This window comes from Delphinus delphis, chromosome 2 (genome assembly GCF_949987515.2).
Source record: "Delphinus delphis chromosome 2, mDelDel1.2, whole genome shotgun sequence".
Classification (NCBI taxonomy): Eukaryota; Metazoa; Chordata; class Mammalia; order Artiodactyla; family Delphinidae; genus Delphinus; species Delphinus delphis.
Window position 1 is genome coordinate 129,026,442 of NC_082684.1, and position 18,009 is coordinate 129,044,450.

The 18,009-nt window shown below is 51.7% G+C and overlaps 2 protein-coding genes across 10 annotated transcripts; one reads left to right on the plus strand and one right to left on the minus strand.

Annotated features, from left to right (window-relative positions):
- Window positions 1–538: 538 nt before the first annotated feature.
- On the plus strand, window positions 539–6,002 carry FAM219B (family with sequence similarity 219 member B). 2 transcript variants are annotated; one of them, XM_060005602.1, is made up of 5 exons: window positions 539–737; window positions 941–1,028; window positions 1,736–1,813; window positions 2,254–2,302; window positions 3,786–6,002. In XM_060005602.1, exons 1-5 carry the CDS (start codon window positions 539–541, stop codon window positions 3,951–3,953), a joined length of 582 nt encoding a protein of 193 aa, XP_059861585.1. In that variant the 3' UTR covers window positions 3,954–6,002. The 2 variants fall into 2 exon arrangements, with proteins under 2 accessions (XP_059861585.1, XP_059861586.1); XM_060005603.1 differs by having other exon boundaries at window positions 3,789–6,002.
- Window positions 6,003–6,025: 23 nt separating this feature from the next.
- Window positions 6,026–14,849, minus strand: MPI (mannose phosphate isomerase). 8 transcript variants are annotated; one of them, XM_060005594.1, is made up of 8 exons: window positions 14,794–14,849; window positions 14,182–14,309; window positions 12,645–12,845; window positions 11,760–11,901; window positions 11,232–11,414; window positions 9,341–9,514; window positions 8,217–8,425; window positions 6,042–7,878 (listed from the first exon to the last, which is right to left on the minus strand). In XM_060005594.1, the coding sequence occupies exons 1-8, from the start codon at window positions 14,807–14,809 to the stop codon at window positions 7,660–7,662; spliced, it is 1,272 nt and encodes a 423-aa protein (XP_059861577.1). In that variant the 5' UTR covers window positions 14,810–14,849; the 3' UTR covers window positions 6,042–7,659. The 8 variants fall into 8 exon arrangements, with proteins under 8 accessions (XP_059861576.1, XP_059861584.1, XP_059861577.1 ...); XM_060005596.1 differs by having other exon boundaries at window positions 14,718–14,809; XM_060005595.1 differs by having other exon boundaries at window positions 12,645–12,861; window positions 14,718–14,809.
- Between the last annotated feature and the right edge of the window lie 3,160 nt (window positions 14,850–18,009).

An 18,009-nucleotide genomic window follows, 5' to 3' on the forward strand; every position in this document is an offset into this window, starting at 1 on the left:
GGCACTGCCTCTAGTTTGTGTGACCTCCACAAGGTCCTTGAACCTTTCTCTCTAGCCTGTTTCCTTTTGTAGAGACGGGAGTTAATACCTCCCTTTGTCATACCGCTCTTTTCGGTTCAATCCAGCCTCTCCCCGGTCCGCCCTTGGGGAGCTCCACCTGTGGCGAGAGGACCTGTGCGGAAACACTGCGGGGAGCGCGTGCGCGCCAGGGCCTAACGGGCTCTGAGTCTGAGGGCGCGCACCCGCAGCCCCCCGGAAATATCGATATTTAATTTCGACTAGAGACATAACTCGGCTTGACATCCCCAGGGTCAGGCCGATTACGAGCACCGCAGGGTGCTAGAAAGGAGGGACTGAAACAATTCAGCCCCCGGAAGGGCGGAACAGTTGAGCCAACCCTGCAGCAGGCGCGACCAGAAAGCTCGGGCGCTTACGGCCCACACCTGCGCGTCGCCATCTTGCTTGAGGAGGGACCGCCTCTCTCCCGGCTGACAGCTCGTTAGTCAGGAGGCGGGGCTCGGCGGGGCGGGGCCAGGCGATGGCGACCGCGGAGCCCAGCGAGCCTGCGGCGAGGGCGTCTCTCCCGGCACCCCGGCCCAGCGGGACCGGAGCTGCAGGGCCGCCCACCGAGCGAAGCGGCATTGGAGTCCCCTGGCTGGGGAAGCGGACCCCGGCGGCTGTGGAGAAGCGGGGGCCGTACATGGTGGCGCGCGCGCCTTCCAGTCAGGCCAAGCTGCGTGAGTGCGGCCCGCTGAGGGGTCTCTGCTTGGGCGGGCTGCCGCGTCCCGGGCGGGCTCCGGAGCGCCGCTGGGTCGACCCCGGAGGGGCTCCTACAGCCCGCTCCCGCACCCGGAAGTCTGTTCGGAGAGCGGGCTCCTGGCGTTTGGGAGGCACGGCGGAGTGGGGAACACTCCGCTGACCCGGTCCCTTTGACTTCCAGAGAAGCACCGGGACCTGGCTAAGGCAGTTCTGCGGAGAAAAGGCATGCTGGGGGCCGCGCCGAACCGCCCCGACTCTTCAGGGAAAAGGTCTCAGCAGGCGCCACCTCCTCTGTGCAAGCGTTTCCAGAGAAGGCCTTAGTGTAGTCTGGGAGACAGAGTACCCACGCTTAAGGCCCAGCTAGTGATGCCCCTAAGGCCAACCTGTCCGGTTCACTGTTTTAAAACGGGAAGAGGAACGACCTTGTCTTTCCCTTCCAGGATGTGATGACGTCAGGGAAGGAGCTTTGGAATAAGAGTTTTCGTCAGTGCCTAGGATCATTCACTGTCTAAATTAGGGGGGAGCATAGTGGCTGGGATCCCCAGAAGTGAGGATGGAGAGCAGTGTGGAAACAGCCAGGGCTGTATTTTCTTCTTAACAGACGGTAAACTCTGAGGGCTGGATGGGACCTTATCCAGGGCCTCTTTCACAAAGAAGAGCTAAAGCAGGTGAAGGAATTTGTCTAAGGACTTTGGATTTTCTGTTCTCTGGTTAAATAAGGTGGGGAGATGGGGCTTTTCCTGATTCATGAAAGAGGTGTGCTTTTGCTCAGGAGCAGCAGGGGGAGTGGTGTGGGGAAGTGCACATTCTGAGGAGCTGTGCCCAGATACATGGCAGGCAGTGGTCGCTGTCCAGACAGAAGGCAAGTTAGGAGTAGTGCAGGGTTTTTTTTTTCCATAAGGGCGAGGACTCTGGCTTTCCCTGTGAAATGCTGGCGTTTCATCTATGCTTGGTCTGTCCCCCCATCTCCCCTCAGGTCAGTGAAGTTTAACAAGGGCTATACTGCTCTTAGTCAGAGTCCAGATGAAAACCTGGTGTCCCTCGACTCTGACAGGTGAGTGCCCTCCTTGAAAATACCCCTTGGGGAGTAACTTGGATAAAATTTCAGATCACTTGCTTCGCTTATTCCCTGTCTCTTCCAAGACCTTTTGTGCATGTTCCAGGGCTGCTGCTTCAGAGCACTATCTCTTCCCAGGATGGCTTGCTTAGAGGACTCATAGGTGATCTTGCTGCTCTTGGATTTGAAGCACCAACCTTGTCTGGGGGAATCATCCTGCCCTATTATGTCTGCACTGTTAGTGACAGTGACCCTGTCCCTGCTGGAGCCAATGGAAGGAGCCATTTATACTCATGGCAGATTATGGGTTTGAGTTCTATGGTGTGTGGTCTTTGCTTCACAAGTCCTCCAGACTCTTTTGCATGCTGTGCACCTTGCCATTTGTAGCTGTGCTCCACGGGCATCTCCCCGAACTGACTGTCTTCCTTTTCTCCTAGTGATGGGGAGCTGGAATCCAGATACTCCTCCGGGTATTCCTCTGCAGAGGCAAGTCCAGAGCACCTTTCTGTGGTGGGGCCAGGCTGCAGGCAGTGTCACTGCCGCTGCCAAATGCTTGTCTGGTTCCTGCTGTATGCATGGCACTGTGCTAGACTTCCAGTCTGTTCTCCAATCTTCTACTCTGCCCTCTTCTTCCAGCAGAAGTTTAGGTGTCTGAGGAGTGCTGTTGAAAGTCCAGGAGACCATAGACCCTTAGGGATGGAAATGACCTCACTAGTCTTCTAATCCAGGCCACCACTTAGAAAAGGAATCCTCTTGATAAATCCCAGCTAAGTGTTTACCATCCTCTGCTTGTTTGAATGCTTCTTGTAATTGGGTAGTGAGTAGTGAGTACTACCTTCAAGAAACCTTGCTGCCTGTCTTCCCCCACCGGCACACACAATTCAGGTAGCTCGTAGAGAAGTCTTCCTTGTTAATTGGAAGTGTCTCCTGCAGCCTGGACTTAGTGGTCCTAGTCCTGCCTCCAGCATCACACAGTAATTCTAGTCTCCCTTCTTTTGATTGTCTTTTATCTGAGATTAGCATTTCTGTCCCTCCCCTGGCCATCCTCCACCAAGCTTGCTTTCTTCCAGGCCGACTTCTGTTCCTTCAGTTGTTCCATCTATGGGAACTGAGACAGAGATAGATACTCCTGGGCTGGCCTTTTGGACAGTTTCCAGAGTGACTGGCCCAGACAGAAACACGGGGACGTAAAGTTCTGGCACGTGCGGCTTACTGCCTTTGACAGAGATGAAGTGCTGGGGACCTGACTGTATACCACTGGTATTTCTTCCTTATTCTCCTGGAAACCCTTGGCCGCCCCCTGAGTTTCTGCCAGAGAATACAGGCAGTTTGAAAACTGTATCCTCCTTGAACCTCTGGCTACCTAAGATTGTTAAAAAAAAAAAGAAAAAAAAAATTAGCCAAGAACCAGAGAAAGTCCTACACTCTGCAGTCTCATTTTCCTTCTGCTCAGTGGAATTGGTGAAGCCGGGCTGACAGATGCCACTTTGCAAGGAATGAGCTCTGTTGGCATCAAAGGATGACATGGCTAACTGGCAGTGCAGAATAAGCTATTCCCCACCCCGTTCAACTCTAACCCATATTCCTCTACCCTTCTACCCGATTATTCTGTTATCATTGTTCCATATTCTTCAGCCTTCATAGGGACCAGTCTGGGTTCCCAGTGGGAATGGTCAGGTCTTGACTTTCAAACATAATCTGTAATCTGATATTTATATCAGCTTTCTCAGGATTCTTTAGTGAGGGCAGCTGCCCTGGCAGCTAGTGACAATGCAGCCTGGATAGTACTGGCTCAGGCCCCTGGATGTCCCTCCCTGCTGGGTGAGGCACTTCTTCCTGTAATCCCGGGTTGTGTGGGCTTGGCCTGAGGGTGGAGCATGCATAGTAAGGAAATGCGGGTCTGCCTTTTGGGCAGCAGTTATTTCTGCCTTGTAGCCTGGCTTATAGTTCTCTCCTCTCCTGCTCTTAGCAGGTGAACCAGGATGTGAGCCGGCAGCTGCTCCAGGATGGGTACCACTTGGATGAGATTCCAGATGATGAGGACTTGGACCTCATTCCCCCCAAGCCTATGACTTCCTCCACATGCTCCTGCTGCTGGTGCTGTCTTAGGGATGCTTCCTCCTGTACCCTCCAGTAGACATAACCCCCTAAGATGGGCCCTGCTCACCATGACTGCAGAGTCCTGTTGGCCCTTCATTGGTCACAGAGTGCAGTGGGAACTGCTGTCAACCCCCGAATCACTGGAGACACTGACCCTCTGGGAAAGTCAGTGACCGCAGTTACCCCATACCTGGTGCTTCTCAGGCCAGAGGCCCCCATCTGGGCCACAGGGGATAGGTGGGATTCTGCAGTTTTCCTCTGCTGTTGGAATGGTTGGAGAAACCACTTTAATAAGGGAAGGAACAGAGGAATTCTGGTTCTTATGGTGAGTGACAAAGTTGGCTAAGAGAAAAACTTGCAGACATCTTTGTCACCATGCCGTATGGAGGGGAAAGGAGAGCTCCTGCGCCCAGGTTGTGCTGGATATGTTGTGTGGAGGCAGAGAACAGCACTTTATGGCTTGCAGCTGGGAGTCTCTGAAAAAGAATTTAACTATTTGGGACCAATCCAGTTTAAGAAATTCCATATGCTCTCCTCCTCTTCCTAGCTCCAAGATGGGTTACCTATTTGACCTTCAAGAGAACATAAAGCAGGGCCCTTTGAAGGCCCTCTTCCAGTTGTTCCTGTTTGACTGTTCAGCAGGTTGCTTAATGGCACAACCTGATCAAGGCTTCCAGAATCCCTGGAAGCACAGCATTCCCATCTGGTCCAACTGTCTGGGTGAGCTTAGTAACTTGGTCCGTCCATCCTTAGAGAAAAACTGCTCTACTGTGTAGACAAAATTTGTCTTTCCTTGGTTGCCATTCTTCACCTTGGTCTTAGCTAGTATCTTCACCCAGTCCTTGAGCTAAGGTTGGGTGAAGGTTCTGGAGCTCGCCCCGGAAGCCTGCACTTTTTGCTTACCAGCAGAGGGAGCTGCAGGAGTAGTTAGGTGCCTTCCCATTTGTTTAACTTTATATTTTCCCCCACCCCCGCCGCACTGCGGCTTGTGGCAGTGTTGGTTCCCCGTCCAGGGAGGGATGAAACCCAGGCCCCTGCAGTGGAAGCGCGGAGTCCTAACCACTGGACCGCCAGGGAATTCCCCTATTTAACTTTTTACACTTGAGTAGCAGCAATGGGTGAAAAGTATACTGGTGCAGATATGTGGGCTTTGACAGAGACAGAGACTCACAGACAGGATGAGGAGGAGGGACCTGGGAAAGCTCCCACGCCCCCCCCCCCCCGAGGAAATAATCTTGCCATTGCAGAGGGCCTCCCTTCACCCTAGGGAAAGCCATTCTGTTGCATCCAGATTCCTCTGACCACAGCATGGGCCTCACAGTGGATACTCAGGATTGGGCTTTACAGTAAACCTCTGGGTTCAATACAGCCTTTCAGTCCCCAGTATGAAAACACCAAAAGGCCGGCATCATCTCCTGTGACCCCCAGTAGATAGCATCTCTTGCTATACCAGACCTCTCTCTGGAATTTAATTTTTTAGTGGTTCTCTTTTTTTTTTGGCCTTACCTACAACCAAATGGGACTGAATGGAAGTGGACAGGGTTCCCAGCCTAAGGGGTAGGGTAGTCAGGATTGAGGTGTGACCCCAACTTGGGAACTTGCCCAGTCTGTTGCTTCATTTGGTTAGGACAGAGTAGCCTGAGTGTTTGACAGCTGCTGGGGGTGAGGATGGCAGCAGGACCCCAAGAACCAGGCCCTCCGGTGGTTGCTGTCGTAAAGCCACACTGGTGTATTTGGCCACACCTCTCCCCCGGAATGTTTCAGAGCTGGTTGACCCTGTGTGGAAGGCATTACCTTCGTAGAAAAAGTTGCAAAAACATTGTACAGCAAGGAAGGGTAGAAATGGTCGATTGCTTGGGGCTAGAAGCCACGAATGTCACGAATAAAGGCACCAAGGTGTCTAGAACCAGACTGCCTTAATTAAAAGTGCTGGGTGTGTTGCAGGTGACAGCGCTCTGAGGAGACAGGGAGGTATTCAGGCTTACCTCACAGATGGGAGTGGTACTGTATGGTGTTTACTCTACAGAACTCTTGGCTTAGGCTTCTATAGCTCTGTAAGTTTGTAAGAATAAATACAATCATGCTAGTTGAGCCTGAGTCTCTGTGTTGCAATAGGATTTTTAACAAAGGCCTAGACCACAGTCATTGCCCCTTCTGAATTCTGAAATGAAGAAATAGCCTAATAGCCCCAACCGTTCTTCTGAGGACTGCCTCTCCTTTCTCCTGTTCCCAATAGGCGTAGTTTTCAGGCCTGCTCATTGGAGACCACGGATGGAATAGGCCTTTGCATATCACTTCTCATTAGAATGAATTCCCTTTGGCAGACCCTTTCTTCCCAGGTTTTGTTTTGTTTTTCAGGGTTTTTTTTTCAGCTGAAGAAAATTTACTGGAAGCCAGAAAAAGCCGAACAGATTGGCTAGAACTTTTTTGAAGGTAGTTTCCTGGAATTCCATTGTACAGGTCTAGTGTGGGCAGCAGCCCAGAAAGATTCTTTTGTGTGAGATTAATCCGTTACCTACAGGAAGGAGCTACTAGCCTGGGTCTCTGCTTAGTCTGGGGTGATAGCATCTAAGACTGCTAGTCAGAAACTTCAGTGGCAAAACACACAGCTGTGCAACCTCCTGGGTGTGTCCCACCTCTAGAGGGTAGGCACAGGGAGGGTAGATGCCCTCATAGATACTTCCTGCCATTGTAGGAAAAAAGTAGCTTGATTTCTCTTCACAACACTAATTAGATTGTCCTGTCCTTTAGTCCCTGTATCTACAGTGACTTAATGTGCTCTAGAGAAGTGATTGACAACCTTTGTGAAGGGCCAGTCAGTACATTTGGCTTTGCAGGCCATACAGTTCGGTGCACCTACTCAACTTTGCCATTGTAGCCTGAATGGAGCTGGACGGTATGTAAATGAAAGAGCGTGGCCAGATCCAGCCTGCTGGCCTTAGCCTGATGATCCCTGCCCTAAAGCCAACTAAAGCACTGGAGAGAACAACCTCTGCACTGACAATGCCTTTCTTTAGACCCATATTCCACTGTGTGCAGGGCTGGAGGGCCCAAGGTTTGCCTGCAAGCTCTGCAGCTGAAGCTACAGCAGGCTATCTCTCCCACACCTTCCTTTATAAGACCTCTGGAGTCTAGCCTGCCTACCTCAGGAAGCTGTCTGAAACAGGAATAAAGCAAAAACTGGACAACATCCAGGGAGGGCTCTTTCAGCCCGCTTCAGGGACTGGAATGGCAAAGGCTGAGTACTCTTTAGCCCACAGGCCTCAACACAGGTGATCTTTAATTGCTTTGACATAGCAACATTAGTCCACAGGCCTACCCTTTTCCCTCCTTCTCTGCACTGAGGAAATGGGCAGTCCTGGGGCCAGAACCCTGTTCTTCCAAATTAATTACCTATCTTGCCGTGACTGATATTGAGCTAATCATAGATTTCACCACCCTGCCTAATGCTATAGGCTGGAACAGCTGCAGCTTCGTGCATCGGGGAGAGCCTGGCTCAAGGGTGGCAAGAATACAAGGGGAGTATTAGCCCTCAGTTCTCACGTGGGCCCCTCCTACCAGGAAGAAGACGGTTCAGCCTAGGCCTGCTCAGGAGTCACTGACTTCAAGCTCTTCTACCCCAGCTCTTTCAGGGTATACCCAAAGAGCCCGGAACAGGGAAGGGATTTGGGCTGGGCCTGAGGAGGTGAGGCTGGCCAGGATGTAGGGTGACTGGCAGAGAAGAGCCAGGAAAGCTGTGGCCTCTACAGCAGGCAGCAGGCACGGAACATCAGCAGGTCCTTAGGCAGCGTGAGCTTCAGTGAGACACTCTCATTGGCCCCAATGAAGAGCACCCCGCCACGCTTCAGGGAGATTGTGGCCTGGGCTGTGCGGGTGCTGGCTGTCACTGTCCCCTGCACCATCAGGAGGATACTTGCAGAGTCCAGCGCCAAGACCCTATATTCAGTGACGGAGCCAGGCACCTGGGCAGAAAGAAACAGCAAGATGGGAGCAGGGTTTGAGCTGCTGTTAGCTCACAGGGGTCCCAGGACAACCCCAAGGACAGGGAGAGGGAGAGCTCTGCCACCTTCTCCCCCACGGCTCGGGCTTTTGTCAGCACAGAGGCCCTTATCTAGTCCCTGGTGCAGAGAGCCACAGACAGGCCCTGTGGCCATTCTCCCATCACGCGAGCTTGGCAGAAAGGAAACCCAGCCCCAGGTATACTCCACATTGTGGCCCTTGCCAGTGTTCTTCATGCCACACAAAAACACCCACCACAAAAAAAAAAAAAAAAAAAACACCCACCACAGCCCTCACTCACCTCCATCTTCATAACGGTGAAGTCTGGCACAGGGGGATCATAGATAGAGAGGTAGGGGTCTTCCTGACTCCGTGCTGGAGGAAAAAGCCTGTCCTGGCTGGGGCTGGGGGTATAGCTGAGCATTTCACACAAAGTTGGCACATCGATGAACTTGGGCGTCAGGCCAGCACGCACCGTGTTGTCCGAACATGCCATGCACTCCACGCAGTCTGGGGACAGACAGTTGTCATGTGGTAAGCTAATGAAGGATGCCTTGGAATTTGGCTCTCCAGGGCAGGGCCTTCTAACTTGAGTGCCATGAGCTCTCTGTAGAATTAGATAAAAATATGTGAATTGCGTCTTCTGTGAGAATGGGCTGAGATTAACAGATACCAAAACAGGTGACACGTCACCCACCATTGTCAAGGGGAGTCATGTTTATCCCCTGGAGGAGCCCCAACCCTCTAGAGATTTTATAATTTCCCCTTCTACCACAGAATCCTGTCCACGAGTAGATAAATGGCCAACAGTCAAAATGTGACGCCGTTCTGTGGCAATGTGTTTTTTTGGGTTTTTTGTTTTTCTGTTTTTTTTGCGGTACGCGGGCCTCTCCCTGTTGTGGCCTCTCCACAGGCTCTGGACGCGCAGGCTCAGCGGCCATGGCTCACAGGTTCAGCCGCTCCGCGGCATGTGGGATCTTCCCGGACCGGGGCACAAACCCGTGTCCCCTGCATCAGCAGGCGGACTCTCAACCACTGCGCCACCAGGGAAGCCCGGCAATGTGTTTTTTAACATAAAATCTCTGCAAAGACAGGACAGACATGTGAAGGCAGGGAAGAGAACAACGCCCTTGATCCAATATAGCCTGGATTCAAACTGTGGTTCCCACACATATTGACAGGTCTTAACATGAGAGCATCATGACCTCACAGGGGTGGTGTGAGGATCCAAGCAGTTGTCCAACTGAAGCTGGCATTCATCGTCCCTATTGGTCACTTCCCTGCTGACCCCAGGAACCTTGGGAGGTCAGAGCTGGATGGGACTTTAAAAGTGGTCTCCTCGACCACCCCCTCCTGTTTTGTCCAGATGGTGAAACAAGGCCTGAGGCGGATGGCAGTGGGGCTCACTGCTGAAATGCGGCTCACCTCCTTTCAGGTAGGCATGGGGCACGTTGGCCTCCAGAAACATGGCCTCCCCCGGCTTCAGGGTAAGCAGGTTCAGGAAGTAGATGGCAAAGCATCCGATATCACCTGGGTACTGCTGGTGCAGCTGCAGCAAGAGTTCCCCATAGATGTCCTCCATGTTGTTTCCAGCAGCCACTGAGGGTCACAGAGCAACCCAAGGCCACTTAGGAACCCTCAGTGGTGTTCACAGCCCCACCCTGGCCAAGGAGAGTCCTAGAGAAGATCCTACCCAAGGAATCAGAAACTGGTGGGCATATTCTCCTCGTCACATCCCCCACCCTTTGGGGGCCAGCCTTCCTTGATATTCCAGCCTACACAGATGGCCGTTTTCCCCATTTTGACTATCTATATAGTCATATGCCCACCACTCTACTAGGCACTAAAAGGGCTAGAGTGTAGTCCTTTTAGACAGTGTTTCTCAACCTCAGCATTACTGACATTTGGGGACAGGTAATTCTTTGTTGTGGGGACTGTCCTGTGCATTGCAGAATGTTCAGTAGCATCCCTGGCCTCCACCCACGAGATACCACTGGCACCCCAAACCTGGGTTTGACAACCAAAAATGTCTCCAGACTGTCAGTGTCCCCTGGTTGATAACCTCTGCTCTAGGAGTTTAAAATCTAGTTAGGAGATAACCCAAGGGTTCCATGTGGGGTGACCAACTGTCCCAGTTAGCCCAGGCCCTTCCCTTAACACTGAAAATCACTCAGTCCCAGGCAAACTGACATGGTTGGTCACCCCAGATAGCATGAGGCAGGATGCAACCAAGGGCTAAAATGTGTCCTGGAGGCTGAGCAGGGGAGATGAGCTCAGCCTGATCAAGAGTGGTGGCAGTGGGAACTGGGGGGAGGAGGGGAGGGTGGTGAGCTGGGCTTCCTTGACTGTGGAGAGAAGGGGGAGGGTGTCTCTAAGTAAAAGCAGAGTGTGTCAGTGCCACAATGAAGAGACCAGTTGGTCTGGATTGGAGGGTTATTTCGAGTCTTCATACAGACACGTGCTGAATGCCTACTCTGTGCTAAGCACTGTGGGGACACACGAAGGTCAAGGAGACAGGTCCCTGGCCTAGAGAAAACTCCAGTTTTAACAGGTGTGCATGTGATGATATCTACACACAGGTGTTAAGGGCTATACCTGACGTATGAACAGGGTGCTATGGGAGCTCTGAGCAGAAGTAATCAGCTCTACTGTGAGTGCAAGAAGCCCTAAAGGGAGAGGCATGCAAGCAGAGAAGACAGCAAAAAACAAAACAAAACAAAACAAAACGTAGGATATGCTTGGGTAAAATAAATAGTTCCCTGTGGGTCAAAGGTAGTAGGGGAAATGGGGAGAAACAGAACCAGAAGAGCTCTGGGCTTGCCTGGAAAAGGAGCTGGGGCCTCAGCACATGTGCCATATATGCTCCCAGCAGAAGAGTCCATTCTGCCTTGTTTTTCACTGCTTGTATTGACTCTCCAACCCAAAGGTGACACAACCATACCCATCACAGTCATTTCCTGAACTCTCCTTAGTTAGCACAAGGTTGGGCACAGAGCAGGTATTTAAGGAAAGATCTACTGGTTGAGAGCTCTGGACTTCAGGCCTTTGGAGGAGAGAGAGGATCCCTTCATCTCCTTCCTGCTCTCTAGCCCCAAAGTATAAAACACTCCATGGAGAGCAGCTAGAAGCAGGACTCAACCTAGGGCCTTGTTCCACAAAGACTGCGAAAGAAATGCTAAGTCACTAACAGGCCATCTAAGTCAGGCCCGTTTTGGTGCTGTACTTGAACAAAGGGGTTGAGAACCCTATCCCCACAGCCTAGTGTCTGTGCCAGAGGCCCAGGACGGAGCGTTGCACCCAGGCCTGAGACACCTACCTTGCTGGGAGATCCGCTTCACCAACAGGTTGAGCTGCTCCACCACTACCTTCTTCTCGCTCTTCATCAGGTGGGAGAAACAGCTCTGCAGAGCAGAGGCCACAGTCTGGGAGTCACGGCTCAGGCTCTGCTTCAGCTGTGTTGCTGCATTATCTCCAATTAGAAATTGGAACTCGGGCACCTCTGCAGGAAGGTCAGGCCGGGGCCCATATCAGGAATGGTAAAGATGGAACGGGCAAAAGTGGGAAGCTGGAGGAGGCCTCCCCATCTCATCCCTAACCAAGGAGCCAGGCAATGCTATGCAAGCTTTGCAGTGAAAAGCGACTGCTCACCACCAACCCTCAGCAATCACACCTGAGCCTGGTCTCATGGGCCTGCCCTCGGAGTGTCAAGAATTCATGAGGCCAACCAGCCCCTCAGTTCCTGTGACATGCAGCCTCTGTTCTCTGCCACTGTTCCAGCTCTGCCCTGGGCTGCCCATGCATCCTAGGCCAATATGCATGCTCTCAGCATTTTGCCCAACCTTACTTGTCAGAAAGGTCACAATCTCCTCAACTGGCCGGAAGCCACATAAGCCCTGGAAGGGGGTGAGGGCAATGGCCATCTCTGGCTTATGGTTGGCATCGGGGTAGTGCTGTGGAGCCTGGAGGTGCAGCTTCTCTGCCAGCTCCTGTGGGATGGCCAGGGAAGAGGAGAATGGTTAAGGTGCAGCCATCATCTAGGAAGACACCAGTCTCACCCAGACCTTGCTCTCGACACTCCCCAGTCAGCTTCCTACCTCTGGCACTGAGCCCAGTCAAGGCATAATTCAGAAACTCAGGGCTCAGCCAACCCAAGGCAGGCATGTGGACCAACTGTGGGGGAGAGGTGGGGCAGGCTTTAAGAGGACTGCGAATCAGGAAACCCAAACACCAAGCCAAGCTCTGACACTAACAAGCTGTGTGACTTTGGGTAAATCCCTCTCTTCTCTGGGTCTTACTTTGCTCATCTAGAAATGAGGAGTTTGGACACACAAATGCTTAGGCTGTGACTCACAGGCTTGTGCAGAAAGACATGGGAGTGGAGCTGAGGCAATGACTAGGGTACTTGCCCTGCCTTGGAAGGTAAACTCTTTGAGAGAGCCAGGTGGAAAAATGGCAGATATCAATAGTCCTGGGTTAGCTGAGGGGAGCCCAGGAACAAGTGTGGAGAAGCTCTCCTGGCACAGGCTGGTCAGCTGTCCACTTAAACTTAGCTGCCACATGTGTCACCAGCAATTGGCTTGGCAGAGCTAAATTGGGAGTTGAAGGCTTGGATTTAATTTGGGGCTGGAGCCTGGCATGGGCAGGGTAAAAGCAGCAGTAAATGTTGTGGGAGGGCCTTGACATAAGTTCTTCTCTACCCTGACCTCTGTGCCCTACCCTGATCCTGTACCTTGTTAGGGTGTGCCTGGATAGACAGGGCCGTTTCGACTGAGAGCACTTTGAAGAGAAAGGGCAGCTTGCCATTAAAGGTGTCCTTGACCTTCGAACCCAAGCAGTCCTGGTTCTCAGCAATCCACTGGCCTAGGGTCTTCTGCAAGATGCTGTTGTCAAGGATCTTGGCATCTCCCCGGGGGTGGGCCCCCATCCACAGCTGTAAAAACAGGAAACTTGGGAGGGAAAAAGGAAGAAGCTGGCACCACCCACTGGCCTGCCCCAATCCGTTACCCTGTGCTATCCACAGGGCAGCCAAGTTCTGAAATGGGACTCCCAAGACCGGGTATAAATGCTCATACCATCACAGACATACATGAGGGCAGCAGACCCAGAACACCAGGAGTCAGGAGACCCAAGCTCTAGTCCAGGCTCTGCCTCCAACCAGCTGTGGAGGCTTGGGCTAGTTATTTCCTGTCTCTGGGTATCAGTTTCTCCATCTGTCCAGTGAGGAGAATGAAACCTGCATTGTCAAGGTCACTGAAAAGCTCTGACTCTCGGGTGGCTCTGTGAGGGGTTAACATTCATTTATTCTAGTCTCAGAAGTAGAGGCTAAGCCTTCCTGTGCTTTGGCTTTTTCTCTACTAAATGGGCAGGAAAAAAATATATTTTAGGTTATTAAAAATGTCAAACTTGGGCTTCCCTGGTGGCACAGTGGTTGAGAGTCCGCCTGCCGATGCAGGGGACACGGGTTCGTGCCCAGGTCCCGGAAGATCCCACATGCCGGGGAGCGGCTGGGCCCGTGAGCCATGGCTGCTGAGCCTGCGCGTCCAGAGCCTGTGCTCCGCAACGGGAGAGGCCACAACAGTGAGAGGCCCGCGTACCACAAAAAAAAAAAAAAAAAAGTCAAACTTAGTCAAAGTAAATTGTCAAGGAGGGCTGAATTAAAATTCAGTAAGTGCTGGGACTTCCCTGGTGGTGCAGTGGTTAAGAATCCGTCTCCATCCAGGGGATGTGGGTTCGATCCCTGGTCTGGGAAGATGCCACATGCCACGGAGCAACTAAGCCTGTGCGCCACAACTACTGAGCCTGTGCTCTAGAGCCCGCGAGCTACAACTACTGAAGCCCATGTGCCACAACTACTGAAGTCCGCGTGCCTAGAGCCCGTGCTCCGCAACAAGAGAAGCCACCGAAATGAGAAGCCCGTGCACCACAACGAAGAGTAGCCCCCACTCACTGCAACTAGAGAAAGCCCGCGCAGCAACGAAGACCCAATGTAGCCATAAATAAATAAATAAAATATAATAAAATAAAAGTCAGTAAGTGCTGACAGTTCTTGGGAAATTCCAGTCTATTATGACAAAACCTCACTTCTTCTAGTGCTACCATGTGGGTTCATCAACCCGCAGAGATCTCAAAAGCCAAGGAGGCCTCCTCTCTCTTTCCTGTCTTCCCTTCCCAGCTGATTCACATGACTTGCCTGGGGCCCCTTGAGTGGAGGAGTACCTTGGTCCCACCTGCTGGTAAAGTAGGCTAAAATACAGCCCGGGTCTCACCTCTGCATATGGTTTGTCCTCTGAGATCTGGGCCAGTGGGTCACTGCTAGCCAGCAGCCGAGCCACTTCACTGTTGGAACCCATCTTCCCCCAGGCATACTGCTGCACCACACAGGAAAGTGGGAATACTGGGGGTACAGACAGAGCGTCAGTTTCCACTCCACTCCTGAGGCCTGACCCTCCTGTCGCGGGGAAACTACACCCTAGCTGAGGGATCTGTCTGGGGGATAACGTCAAATCAGGGGTTTGTAGGTTGTTAGTTGAGACCCTTCTGCAGGCCTCGATGTTCCCATCTCTAAGACCGGCAGTAAAGATATTCTGCCGACGTGAGGCAGATAGTTGCGTTAAGGTGACGGGGAGAGGGTGGCAGGAATCTATTTCCACCGCACCGGGTCTCGAAGTAACCCAGGCGCAGCCCCCTCCCCTCAAGACCCTCCTTCGAGGGCTGCAATTACGGCTCAATTCCCATCGCAGGTGCCCTCTCCTCTGCCCGGCGCCCATCCATCTTTCCGCAGAGCCCCGCGGGTGGGTTCTACCTGGTATATCAAGTCGGGAAGGGTCCGAGGACGCGACCCACCCCCACGCTCGCTGACACCCCAGCCAGCAGCCCACCTCTCTGAGCGGCCATCTTCGCGGCACCAGCCCTGGCTTCTAGCACGTATACTTTTCCCGGCAGCACCCTCGGCCCCTCTGCCCCCAGACCTTCATGGGAAATGTAGTTTCTCGAGAGCCTTTTCGGAGACCCGTGCGCCCGTTGTGGCCACTCCCTGCACTCTGAATCCCTCTCCCACCCTCCAGCTCTCAGAACGAATACCCTCCAGTCCAGAGGCTTCCAGCCCGCAATCTTAGGTCTCAGTATTCATTTATTCATTCATTCACCAGGCACACATTTATTGAGAACCTGGTAAATGCCACGGACTGTTCTGAGGGCTGGAGATACATCCGAGAACGAGATGACGATTACCTTGCCTTTGTAGAGCTTACATTCTTGTGAAGGAAAAACAAAGGCCCTAAGGTGGGAACGTGGAAATGTGCCTGTCATTTTACGGAGTAAATAGCAAAGAGGCCAGAGTGGCTGGAGCAGAGTGAGCAGGAAGGGTGGAAGTGAGGTGGTTAGAGAGGAAAGACAATGGGCAGAACTTCGTAGGCTATTGTCACGACTTCAGGTTTTCATTAGCCGGTTTGAGCAAAGAATTGTTATGATCTAATCAGGAACTCACTAATGCTTGATGATGATGGCAAATGTCACATGCAAGGCCCTTAATCTGAGTTTCAGTTTCTTTCTCTGTAAAATGGGGATAATAATGCTGGACTGACAGGCTTGTTGGAGGGTGAGATGGGATGATGTGGGACTCCGGAAGGCAGTCAGTGCTTGGTGCTCCTCTGATTCTTCCTGCCCTAAGTACTGCAGGACTCAGAACCCTAGCTTCTCCTCCAAGCTGAGCTGTTCACAAGTCACACAGAAGTCAAGGGAAGCCACCAGGAGTCCTGCATTGTGAAGGCTGGGCTTGGCCTTGGCTGTGGAGTAATCTTGCTATATTCTGGACAGAAAGGCTCTGACATACGGATCTCCTCAGTCAACAGCCCAGGAAGAGGGCAGCCAGCTGGAGGGGCCCAGGAGCATAGCAGCCAAAGCTCCAGGGAACCTGGAGTAAGGGCCTATAATCCTGACTCTGCCTCCTCTTTCCTCCCACACTGATTCCCATGGCCTCTACCACACATGTCCAGGGGAAAGAGGGGTACTGTTTTCTCTGCAATGTTCTGCCCAGCTATCGACATCGACCTCCCTAACGGTCCCCTGGCTCAGATAAATCAGCCTGCATTTCAAAGGAAGCTTCACCATACACTAAGGAATAAGAAAATGAACCATACAAACAGCACATCTCACATACCTCCTAACTTTGAATACCTCTCCTTCCTCTCATCCCCACTCCTCCAGCAATATGAACCTTCTGGGAGAAGAATGAGGGATCAGTCTAGGCATAGGGAGTTCTTAGAGCACCTCCCACTATCACCATCACTGAAGTCAAGTTAGAGTCCCTTCCTCACAGTACCTCTGCACAGGGAAGGAAGAACTTAGATTGTTGGGACAGAGCCCCCACCCCTTACCACCCTCCCTACACACAGAAAAATATATCTAGAAGGGAAACTAGGGTGTTTGGAGAACCTAGAACCTTTCACCCTTAACTCTTGCTTGTCTACCTCTAATAGAACTGATCACACTTTGTTATCTAGCGATGATCTGCTTTCCTCTCTCTCCTTCTAGACCATACGTCTAATTCAGCTTCTCATTTCTGCCAGTGCCCAGCTGATGCTCAAGCAATAATAGCAGCTAACATTTATTTGTTATGTACTAACGATTATGCTAGCCCTTTTCAAGAATTCTCAGGACAACCCTATGAGATAGGTACTGTCATTAGCCCCATTTTCGAGATGAGAAAAATGGGTCTTGGAGAGTTAACAGGTCCAAGAGCATAGAGTTCCAATCTGCTATACCTCCTCCCTTGTTAAACAAGTTAATGACTGAATAAATGTATGATGTCTCTCTCAGAGGGAAGTAGACAGATCCCAGGGGTCTTCAGAGATAGATGGGTGGACAAGCTTCATGTTGGTGATATCAAATTCCATTCTTTCTTCAACAGTCCAGCAATGTACGAGGCTGGGCAGACAAGGAGGAGGCAGGACAGCCTCATGTTGTGTGGACTGCTCTCCTCTCAGGCTGAAGACAGCAAAGATCTCTATGTGTTGCCTGTGATACTGTGATAGAATAACTGGCTCCTGGCGAGAGTTCCTAAAACCTTTATAATTTCCTAAGCAGTAAGAGTACTAGGGGCATCTTTTGTTCTAATACTTGGTCTTTGACCCTGGTTCCTGACACGGAGCTCCTAAATCCCTTTGAATTTCCTGGGTGATCAGAGCATCTTTTATCCTAATGAGACAACTGTTGGTGGCCTCCTGGATAGCATCAGGATGGGGGCTGGTCACTAGAAAGACTAAGCCACAATTAGAAGCTTGGAACTTTCAGCCACACCTCCCGTCTTACAGAGAAGGGAGAGATCGAATTAACAGTTGATCACGCCTACATGATGATGCCTCCATAAAAATACCTGAGGGCTTCCCTGGTGGCGCAGTGGTTGAGAGTCCGCCTGCCGATGCAGGGGATATGCGTTCGTGCCCCGGTCTGAAAGATTCCACATGCCGTGGAGCGGCTAAGCCCATGAGCCATGGCCGCTGAGCCTGCGCGTCCGGAGCCTGTGCTCCACAACGAGAGAGGCCACAACAGTGAGAGGCCCGCGTACCGCAAAAAACCCCAAAAAACCTGAACTACTGGTTTAGAGAGCTTCCCCGTTGAACACATCTCCTTACCAGAAGGGTGGCAAACCCCAGTTCTACAAGGACAGAAGCTCCTGCGCTCAGAGCCCAGACCTCACCCTATGTATCTCTTCAACTGGCCATTCATCTGAATTCTTTATCATCTCCTTTATTATATAATAAGCCAGTAAATGTGTTTCTCTGAGTTCTGGAAGCTATTCTAGCAAATTATTGAACCTAAGGAGGGGGTAGTGGGAACCCAGGTTTATAGAGGTACAGGTGATGACATGACACCCGGACTTGTAATTGGCCTCTGAAGTGGAGGCAATCTTGTGAGACTGAGTGCTTACTTAACTTGTGGGATCTGACCTTAACTCCAGGTAGATAGTGTCAGACTAAATTGAATGACACCCAGCTGGTATCAGAAAATTGATTAGTGTGGGGAAAAAAACTCCACATGTCTGGTCACAGAAATGTCCTGTGTGACCAGTAAAGGAGAAACATGAGAGGTTTTCC